We start from the raw sequence: 10880 nt of genomic DNA on the forward strand, positions 1-10880 counted from the left end.
TTTTGACGAAGGCTACCAGAACCCCGTCTGACGTGCGTGGCGAACCGGACGTGACGTCAGGTTCGGTCCGAATCCCCAGATGATGATACAGTTACAAATGAACCCGTTACAAACCGCATCAAGGCTGCTTTCAGATGGTTTAGTTGATGTCGGCAAACGAAGGGTTTGAAGTAACGGCTGCATGCCGGTATTGTCGCTCGGTTATCAGGACATTGCGACCCAGGACCTGCTTATACTGGTGAAAGTGATCTCAGACGCGCTCAGAACAGCCAGCTAATGGTGCTACTGCCAGGATTTGTCTACCCTCAAGCAGCTCGCTAGTTATCCTGAATAACTTCATTTAGTGGTCGTTTTAGTGGTTTATCTGGGTTCAATAAACATTACTGGTTTAATTTTATATTGCTAAATGTGCCTGCTAAATATTTGTGATTAAGCAGGAGCGGGTCCCTTAGCTGGGTAGCTACTCTAGTTTTGGTTGTGTTGGGTCCCAGCATGTTTATATTGAGGATGTATTTAAAGACTCTGAAGATAAGGCTGGGTCTTCTGAGGGAGACGGGCAGGCAGTATCCTGTCTTCTGCTTTTTGCTTATCCTCCTGCTCCTATCCACTATTCTGTTGAACAGGTAATGGCAGGATTCGGTTCAGTAATTTTCTTTACCTACACTGTACAATCATAGTGTTGTCAGTGTTTTTAAACGTGGTTGATTTCTGACCTTTATGCCTCACCTTTCGTGTTCTAGATATCTGCACGTTATCATCATTTTCTGGTCATTCTTAGCAGGAGTGGTCAGCTTCTATTTTTCATTAGGGCCAGAGACCTTGTTGCCCAATATCTTAATAACGTTAAAGCCGAAGAAAAAGGTAAGATAAATAACGAGTTGTCTTTGTTTTTACTTCAGTGCACTGGTTTGGTCAGTGCTGATTATACTTTCTGTTTTTTATAGACGGAACAGCAAGAGCTGTTTCCTTTTGCTCATAGTTGTGCTGTGTGTGGGAAAATAAAATGTAAAAGACACAGGTAAAGTAGTTGCTTGTCTTGTTTGATAGTTATTTTGAGGGAAATATAATTACTGTGCACTATACAGTGTGACTTTGTCTCTTGTGTTAGACCAACGTTGCTTCTTGAAAATTATCAGCCATGGCTGGATTTAAAAGTTCACTCCAAGGTTGATGCATCTCTATCAGAGGTTTGAGAAGTTAATGAATTTTATGTTGATTTAAAATGTGTTTCTTGGCCAAGTCTTGTATGGTAATGACCTTATCTTTCCACAGATTCTCGAACTGGTCCTTGAAAACTTTGTATACCCATGGTACAGGTGTGTGCTTGATTGTGTCCTTTCAAGTGTTTACATATTAATATATGACTTTTGATATTATTGATCTCTAGCCTAATTTAATGAACGATAGAGATATTACAGATGACGAGGCATTTGTGGATGAACTCCGAGTGACCTTGAGATTTGTATCTGCGGTCTTGGTCCGCCGAGCTCAGCGAGTAATGTACCTTTTCATTTTTAGAAAAAAATTGATTAATCCAGTCTGATGTATATTCCAGAGAGCAAGCCCATAATTTCCATCTGATAAAATGTCCTTTACACTATCTATTGTATCTGTTGCAGGTAAATATTCCTTCTGTCATAACACAAAAACTGCTTAAAGTAGCCATGAAACACATTGAAATTATTGCCAAAGCAAGACAAAAAGGTATTGAATTACATGAAATATCCTGCACATACGGGGCGTGGGGGATCCTCCAGTCATTTATTTGTATGAATTAGTGAAACACACTAATGGTTCTGCTCGCTTTAGTGAAGAAATCGGAAGACCTACAACAGGCTGCATTGGAGGAGTATGGTCCTGACCTGCACTTTGCCCTGCGTAGCAGAAGGGATGAGTTGCTCTACCTGCGGAAGCTTACTGAGATGCTCTACCCATACATCTTGCCTCCAAAAGCCACTGACTGCAGGTACAGAACCGTGTCAGTGCACACAATGAACTATTTTCCTCCTTCCTTTTTCCTTTCCATTTTTGTTTTGCATGCCTCTTTTCCCCTCAGATCTCTCACTCTTCTGATAAGAGAAGTTCTTGCTGGCTCTGTTCTCCTCCCCTCCCTGGATTACTTGGCTGATCCTGTGAGTGTCACTCTACAAGCATCTTGCTTCTCTGGTGGGTCTCTCTGCCCACTCACTTAAATCAGTGTTCCTTTTTTCTTTTTAGGACACTGTGAACCACTTACTGCTTATTTTCATCGACAACTCTCCAGTAAGACTTATGTTGTGCAGTTACTATCAGTAATTCTGAATTTCAAGAGCACGAAAGAACCCCACTAATCAAAAGGCTTAAAACGATATTGTGTTTTAATACCTGAACCAACATAACAAACACATAAGCAAATAGATTAGCGAAGCAGGGGGAATGAGAAATGGAATTATGTCTCTGTATGGATCTGGTCTTGATGGTAGATGATGTTTCATTGTAGCCAGAGGCTGCCACTGAACCTGCCTCTGCACTTGTCCCATTCCTGCAAAAGTATGCAGATGTGCGCAATAGGAACCCTTCTGTAAGTCTCGCTCCCTGACACGGTACACCCCTGTTTGGTGGTGTTTGGTATTAATCGTAAAAATGTGTCACTCGGTCAGGTTTTAAAACTAGAACTTCAGGAGATCCGCGAACAGCAGGACCTGTTGTTCCGCTTCATGAACTTCCTCAAGCAAGAGGGAGCTGTTCACGTGCTCCAGTTCTGCCTCACCGTGGGTACGGTTCTACAAACCCAGCTGTACACTAACTAAAAGATCCATTCTGCATGCTTCCCGCGGCCGTTTAAACATCGTGTTTTCTGCATTACAGAAGAATTCAACGATAAGATCTTGCGCCCAGAACTGTCTGATGCAGAAAAGCGAATGCAGCACGAGGAGGTGAAAAAAATATATGAAACCTACTGCCTCGATGAGAGCGTTGACAAAATACGCTTTGACCCTTTCATTGTAGAGGAGATTAAAAACAGTAAGTTAATTGCTTTTTGTTTTAGGATCGTTTCTACATAGACACCCCGTGGAATGGGTGCAGTCAAAATGCAGTCATGTTTTTACTCACTGTGTCCCTCCCCCAAGTTGCCGAGGGTCCATACCATGGCGTGGTGAAGCTGCAGACTATGCGCTGCCTGTTCGAGGCGTACGAGCATGTCCTCTCTCTGTTGGAGAACGTCTTCACTCCAATGTTCTGCCATAGTGATGAGGTCATTAGGGGCTCAGTGCCCTACTCACTCCTGCACTCGCCTGCATCACACTGCACCTCCACATAGTGGCATCAGTCCTTTATGTAATAATTGTAGTACTGAAATTCATGGATGTGCTTGACTGGCATGATTGTGACTTTTATGCATTTTTGTTTGATTCAGTATTTTAGGCAGCTGTTGAGAGGGGCAGAATCTCCAACCCGGAACTCCAGACTTAGCAGGTGGGTTGTCTGAAGTGTGTACAGGAGGCCTTCATTTTCAATTCTGTTAGATCACTTGGCACAAGCAGAATTATGTAGCTGTATATGCCACTTTGGCTTTGCTGTTAATTTCTGTATCACATGTCTGTGTCAGGTGCAACACAGAACACTGGCTGAGCTTTCCTGTTCTGCAGTGCTCCAATGTCTAAATATTCTATTTTATGTATTTTGTTTGTTTGTTTATTTCAGGTATACCTGTGTAGTAATGTTAATGTTCAAACCTATTTTCTTTACAGCCAAACCTGGCGCTATTTGTTGTTTTTTATCATGGGGTTTAGTTGTTGCAGAGGTCAGTTGTAATTCCTTGTGCCCATTATTTCAGAAATAGCCTGAGTTTGGATGACATCCGGTGAGTACTCCATTGGCATCGTGCTCGAACAGTAGCTCTCCACTGTCTACACAACGCTGCACCTGAGATACTTGCTGGAATGCAGTGAAAAATGAAAGCTGAGGTTTTGTTTTCTTTTTTGCCTGCAGAGGGCGCTGTAAAAGTCACAGCCTCGACAGCAACTGTTGGGGATGTATATGTTTTAGTTATAAAAAGTTCAGACTCCTTCAGTGTGACAATTTCACGAAACGTTTTTTTCCCCCCCCACCCAAAACCATTTTGCTTCTGGAGCCAAATCTCAAATGTATCTCACAATTGCTCTAATGTGTCATTGTGTGCACACTGTCCTGTCACAAAGTTTAGTAACTGACTCATTTGGCAACATGGAAAATTATGCCTGCCTTGAAATGGAAAAAAAGGTAGGAGGCAGACAGTGAGAGACCTGGTCTTTAACTGCTACATACTATTGTTTAGTCAGTGTCATTGGCAGAACATGCGTCAGAAGCTTTTAACTGAAATCCGAGACTGAGAACAACTTCTGGCTCTTTCTGCAGCACGTTGCGCAGTGACATCGGTCCCCCTCGGCTAACCCTCTCTGTGTCTCTCTCATGCCATGGACTGTGCTTGTTGTCTGTGCCCATACTTTGGTCCATCCATTGGTCCCTGGGAGCTAGCTCTTCAGAGTGGGACTGTAACCTTGAGTCTCCATGCGTCTCCCCTGGCTCCTCGCCCGCATCTGTCTCACCCCATGTTTCGCCCCATGTTATCTTCCCATCTGGCTCTAATGCCTGGCGCACCGTAGCGCTGAAGTAAGTCGGGGTCCATCTCAAGTGCACCCGCCCCCTATTGTACACATGGGGTCTTGCAATATCTGCTGCCCCTATGTGTTCCCTACGTGTTTCTGTGTGTGTTTTATTATTATTATATATATATATATATATATATATGGATAACACACAGAGTGGCCAGTGCTGGACTGATCTTGATGCTTAATGGAATTGGCTTTGGAGATGGCAATGGACTTATATTTTCTAAAGCGGTTCCTCCCTACTGTTAGTGTTTAAATGAAAAAAATGTCTACCAGTACAGGTTTAAACTCTTTAAAAAATGTTTTTCTTTATATTTCATATGCATAGTATGCAGATGTGCATGTGTTTGCGTGTATCTGTCAATATGTCACAGATTTTGTGGCATATTGCTATTCATGTATATCATAGCCATCTGCAGGATGATTTGAGTTCAATAATGCACATAGCTTTGAATGCGTTTTTTGTTTGTTTAAAATGTGTTTTGAAAAGAGGCAGTAATGCTTTAATGTGTTTACTTGCCATTACAAATGCATGTACCGTTGCATGAATATTGTCTCCTTCAGACATCATAACCACGGTGTGTGTGTTTTCGTGATTGTGTGGCTGTGTGTTGTGTTCAGGAACACGTCCAAGCGAGGAGAATCCTTTGGGATAAGTCGCATTGGCAGTAAGATTAAAGGGGTTTTCAAGAGTACCACCATGGAAGGGGCAATGCTGCCCTCTAGTGGACCTGCAGAAGGCGATGATGACATGGTGAGCAATCCCAGCTCTTTTCAGCAGTCTTGAATGAGAAAGGTTCCTCCTATCAGGTTACGGCATGATTACAGCATGTGGGATTTTGAGGCCCCATGGGTCTCTTTCTAGAGTGTGAATGCTGTTTGTTTTGTTTTCCAATAGTATGTCCTCTGATTGGCTCTGTCCTTTTGAGTCCCAAAGGAGAAGCCACATGTTTAGTCTCAGTGATCTAGCTTGCACTTTGTCTTTGCTGACCCCTTAAGCTGTATGTTAAATATTGTTAAAACATCAGTTATTAAAAAAAAAAAAAAAAAAAAAAACAATTTCATGTATAAATGCTTTTGTGGCAGCATATTCATAATAAGTATACTGTTGATCCTTTGTCAACACACCATACATTTGCATCACATTGGACATTATTTCCTCATATTTAATATATGCATTACAACCACTTTGTTATAGATTTGAGTACATGTTGCATAACCAATCCTCTGGCATGGATGTGTTTTGGGGGTGAATCAGTCTCATGCCAGCAGTAACACTGATATGTTAAAATCCAAAATGTTGTGGCTGTTGAACTTATACCAGCTTAATGTGTACCGCCATTCTATCTCCATGTCTTTGTTGTGTTTAGATTAATATTAATGATATGTTGTCAGTGTTAATGCTATGTTCCGATTATCTGGCTTTGCCAAAATATCTGCTTAGCATCTGTCTTCTGGTCAGGAACTGAACACGTTGGGAATGTGGTTGATGACGTGTGTATGCCCTCAGTTGGGTTACAGTCATTGCATTTCTACATTTGCTTAGGCTCTGAAATTGTGAATAAATATGACAAATTACATCAACATAAATACAGTGTCTATATGGTTTTGGCAATAATGAGGCTGGAGCATAATCACATCAGAATATATCTAGTTCTACACTCATTAGCCATATTAGATGGACTTCCCTTGTGTTTTATTAGCGGTCCTTAAAATGTTTTCTACTGGTTGTACGGCACTATGTGACACCCTAGGTAGAGGAGGCAATCATGGTTATGGAGGATGACTCCCCGATGGAGGTTGTTAGTACCCCAAGCACTCCTCGCAACCTGACCGCTTGGCACATCACCATCCCCTATGTTGACTTATTTGACGATGACATGAAGAAAGAGAGGATTCCGGTGTATTGCATAGATGTGGAGCGCAATGACCGGAGAACAGGTGATGTTCAAAATATCTGAGTCAGATGTTCATTTACTTGGATGATTTAAATGTATTTATTCCTGTTCATTTGGTTTTTTTTAGTGGGTCATGAAACGGAACATTGGTCTGTGTATCGAAGATACCTTGAATTTTATGTGCTTGAATCTAAACTCACAGAGTTTCACGGTATGTCAAGCTCTGCTTCTAATGCATGGGTAGAGTCCGAGATCAGCAGTTTGTCGTTTCCTTTTGTTCCCAGTTGAAGTCACCAAAGTGATTTATGAACCAGTTTCTCTCTAGTTATAACTTGAATCTTGTATCTTGAAACAGGCTCATTCCCTGATGCACAACTTCCTTCCAAGAGAATAATTGGACCCAAAAACTATGAGTTTTTAACGTCCAAACGTGAGGAATTTCAAGAATACCTACAGGTGAACATGATATAATTACACATGAACTAGTGTTTCTAAGCATCATATCCAATATGTAATCACCTAAATGTGCATGTTGTGCATGTGTGTATATTACCCAGAAACTCTTGCAGCACCCAGAGCTCAGCAACAGTCAGCTGCTGGCAGACTTCCTGTCCCCTCACAGCATGGAGTCCCAGTTCCATGACAAGATGTTGCCTGATGTCAATCTTGGTATTGCATGATGCAACTGCTGGTTTTAATAAATAAAAGTAGTTAATAGACAAAAGTAGTTTGTCTCTAGTCTACGGACGTTTTCATTTTTTTAAATTAATTCTTCTACTGACTCCCTAACCATATTTTTGTCACCTCACAGGGAAGATAATCAAATCTGTGCCTAGCAAATTGATCAAGGAGGTTAGTTCTTTTTTGTCATTTATGAACAGCTGCAAGGGTTTATACAGTACCAGATATTTACTTTGTGGGATTTTCTGTTTACATACATCTGCTTTATGTCCAGAAAGGGCAGCACTTGGAGACGTTCATCCAAGCCTTCTTCAACTCCTGCGAGTCACCAAAGCCCAAGCCCAGCCGGCCAGAGTTGACCATTCTCAGTCCCACGTCCGAGAACAACAAAAAGGCCAGTCTCTGTAGACTGCAGAATATCACATGTGCTCCGTTCATATTGCAGTGCTGTCTAATTAATTGTCTTGGTTTCTTCTGATTTTCTTTAGCTCTTCAATGAGCTTTTCAAAAACAATGCAAACCGCTCGGATATCACTGAGAAAAAGCACAACCAGAATTACTTCATGGAGATGATCACTGTGGAAGGAGTTTATGACTACTTAATGTTTATAGGTAAGTCAGTTTAATAACAGCCACACAGTTCTCTTTTTATCTTTGTAAACTATGTCTAGAATAATTATTTCAACCTTAGAGCTTTAGTCTTGGAATATTCTAGAACTATTACACTTTGAATTTTAATCCTTGTACAATTTGGACAGGTCGAGTGGTGTTTCATATGCCTGACTGGTTGCATCATCTCCTAATGGGTGGGCGTATCCTGTTCAAGAATACACTGGAGGCGTACACTGACTACTACCTGCAGAACAAACTGGACCAGGTGTTTCAGGAGCACCGTGTGGTTTCACTTATCACTTTGCTCAGAGGTAAATCTTGTTCAGCACAGATAAAAGGCATTACTACCAGCCTTATGTATTCTGTTGTTGATCAGCTATACAAAACAAGCAGAAACCTGCCTTAAAATCCATTAGTGTGACAGAATTCACTATAGTGTTGTTTTTGTGAGGTTTTTCCCTTAGTCTAAATCCTACATTTATGGCCACTAATATTGGTGTTGACCGTATTTTTACGTTTCTAGATGCTGTGTTTTGTGAGAACAGTGAGCCACGGTCTTTTGAAGACAAACAAAAAAGAGCCAAAAATACTTTTGAGGAAATGAGGAATTACATTCCAGGTTAAGTAGCAGATGGTTTTGATATTGTATTTTACCTATTTTACCCTCATAGAATACAATTTGGAGCGGTTACATTTTAGTTAGAATTGTTTTTGTAAAGAAGGATATTGACATTAGTTTTAGAGATGCATATTACTCCTAAACAGGAACTGGATATGCTTAAATCTTATGTTGATAACTGCAACAATTACCATTTAAGCCTGATAAACTGTTTCTATGTATGTATGTTTGTTTGTGTATACAAATTCAAGTTTGTGTTTTAGTTTTATATAAAACAAGAAAAGAAGATGTGCTGAATTCCAGTTAAATGTTGTGCTAGATCTTCTTGGGAAATGCATTGGAGAGGAGAGTAAATATGAGGGAATACAGCTTCTGTTTGATGGACTTCAGCAGCCAGTTCTCAACAAGCAGGCAAGTGAGAACAATCCAAGCTTAACTGAAAAAATTTATAATACAAACATGAATAAATATATATACATTTTATTACTTCTAATCTCCTTGCAGTTGACGTATATTCTGCTTGACATAGCAGTTCAGGAGCTGTTCCCTGAATTAAACAAAGTATGTCATTGCATGCATCTTGAAAAAAATAATAATGAAAACAATATAAAACGTTTGAGAATGTTTGATCATTTTATATTGACCGTTGCCTGATATTGCCCACTGAATTTCAGGTACACAGAGAAACTTCTGTATTTGCCTCATGGATCTAGAAAACTCACCAAGGATAGTTACACCTACCTGTGTCTCCTGTATGTGCAACGTCCTCCAGTAATGTCGGCAACCACATTGCACAAAGAAAACTGAAGTGCCATACCCATTTATAATTCAGAGATACTTCAGAGCATGAACTGTCTTGTATTGGGCACTGGGTGTGGTAACTATTAGTGGATGCACTGAACAGTGTGGGAACGTTTGTTTCCACTATCACTTAAACAAGAATACATATCAAATGTTTATCTTTAGCATGTTGCTACTAGTTGGTCTCTAAAACACTAAAGAAAGGGATTCCAATTAAATGGTTTTAATATTTAAGTTATTTATATTTTCCGTTATGCGCTTTTGGTATACCGTGGGATGGAACTGTTGTAATTGGTATCCGAATTTGTGATTGAAAAAACTACTAATTGTGGTGTAAGAAAATGTAACTCAATCTGTAACTGAAGCTGTATAATGAACTACTGTGAGCTAATGAGTGCCTCTTTGGCCGAATACCCTAACACTGCGATCTCACACTAAAAGAATTGAGATGAAAGTGCTGTTGGCAATTGTAACTAATAAAACATTTTAATAAGACTGTCTAACGTTGCCTCCTTTTTAAAATCAGTGGATAAACCACAGGTTGTTTGCCGCTTGTTAATTCGCTTTAGTGTTTAATGAAAGGTTGTGCACAGTGCCCAATAATTCTTGCAAACACTTTTCAAAGTGGTTTTTAAGGAGCATTTCTCTCTGCAGGCACTTAAGACATTAGAGATGATGTTACCACATTCATTTAGGACAATAATGTCACATGTGGCCTAAAAAGTATATATGAAAGAAAAAAACATGTTTCATGTTTATAAGATTTACTTGGCAGTATTTTTGATGCACACATGGCCATCGCTTTCATACATTTCTCTGAAATGTTCAATAGTTAATAATTGCTCTCATATTTTGTGTTACAGCTGTTCAATAATTTTGTCTATTTCAATGAGACAAGCGTGGTCAAATTATTAAACAGACCAGCTCACTATTGAGCTTTAATACATAACTAAATGAAAATTGTACATTTCCATATTTATGGCGACATATTATTTTACTTTTTAATGAGATTTTTAAAAGCGCTTTCCTTAGGGGAGACCAGGGACAGTTGTAACATGGGATGGTTGTAACACCTTGAATTCCTCCAAACAGAATCATGCTAGAGTGATTACACTCACTATGCTTAGATTGTCTTCTTGCTAACAAAAAAGAGCCACATTTGAAACTCACAGAGAAGGTCAACAAAAACACCAAAAGTGTTTTTTTTTAGGTAAAAATTTTACTTTTCTATCAGATGTATTTTTTGGATACTGTCCTGAGATCAAATGTCTATGAATCCAAACAAGGATTATTAGAATCACTGATTTGTAAGCTAAAAATAGAGATGATTAATGTGTCCAACTAGCAGTCAGGCTAGTTCACATGAGGTGAAAACATGACTGGTGATACTGGGACGATTGTAATGCCTTGTTACAACCGTCCCTGAACCAAGTAGTCAGTAACAATGACCATTTATGATCTGCCAAGCATTGTGAAGAGTGCCCTTCCCCTGGCTGCAACACCATCAAATATTCAGGCAGGGTTCGCATGCACTGTAATTTGGCCTTTTAAAAGATATTTTTAATGACAGCGACTTTGCATCATCCCTAGTCACAGATCGCCCACTGCCAGTGACATCACAGGTTCCATCTTCCACTG

General features: G+C 40.0%; 1 protein-coding gene across 3 annotated transcripts; it reads left to right on the plus strand.

Moving 5' to 3' along the window:
- Positions 1-49: 49 nt before the first annotated feature.
- On the plus strand, positions 50-9737 carry LOC143480636 (sorting nexin-14-like). 3 transcript variants are annotated; one of them, XM_076978412.1, is made up of 30 exons: positions 50-623; positions 741-861; positions 945-1018; positions 1109-1187; positions 1273-1316; positions 1408-1495; positions 1620-1704; positions 1810-1966; positions 2057-2132; positions 2218-2262; positions 2480-2560; positions 2640-2754; positions 2848-3003; positions 3111-3235; positions 3398-3456; positions 3818-3844; positions 4498-4632; positions 5253-5385; positions 6386-6572; positions 6657-6740; positions 6885-6985; positions 7087-7198; positions 7341-7381; positions 7485-7604; positions 7699-7822; positions 7969-8133; positions 8346-8441; positions 8761-8852; positions 8946-9002; positions 9116-9737. In XM_076978412.1, exons 1-30 carry the CDS (start codon positions 493-495, stop codon positions 9152-9154), a joined length of 2949 nt encoding a protein of 982 aa, XP_076834527.1. In that variant the 5' UTR covers positions 50-492; the 3' UTR covers positions 9155-9737. The 3 variants fall into 3 exon arrangements, with proteins under 3 accessions (XP_076834527.1, XP_076834528.1, XP_076834529.1); XM_076978413.1 differs by lacking the exon at positions 4498-4632; XM_076978414.1 differs by lacking the exons at positions 3818-3844; positions 4498-4632.
- Positions 9738-10880: the final 1143 nt, after the last annotated feature.

The sequence above is a fragment of the Brachyhypopomus gauderio genome, chromosome 17, assembly GCF_052324685.1.
Source record: "Brachyhypopomus gauderio isolate BG-103 chromosome 17, BGAUD_0.2, whole genome shotgun sequence".
In the NCBI taxonomy this organism is placed as follows: domain Eukaryota; kingdom Metazoa; phylum Chordata; class Actinopteri; order Gymnotiformes; family Hypopomidae; genus Brachyhypopomus; species Brachyhypopomus gauderio.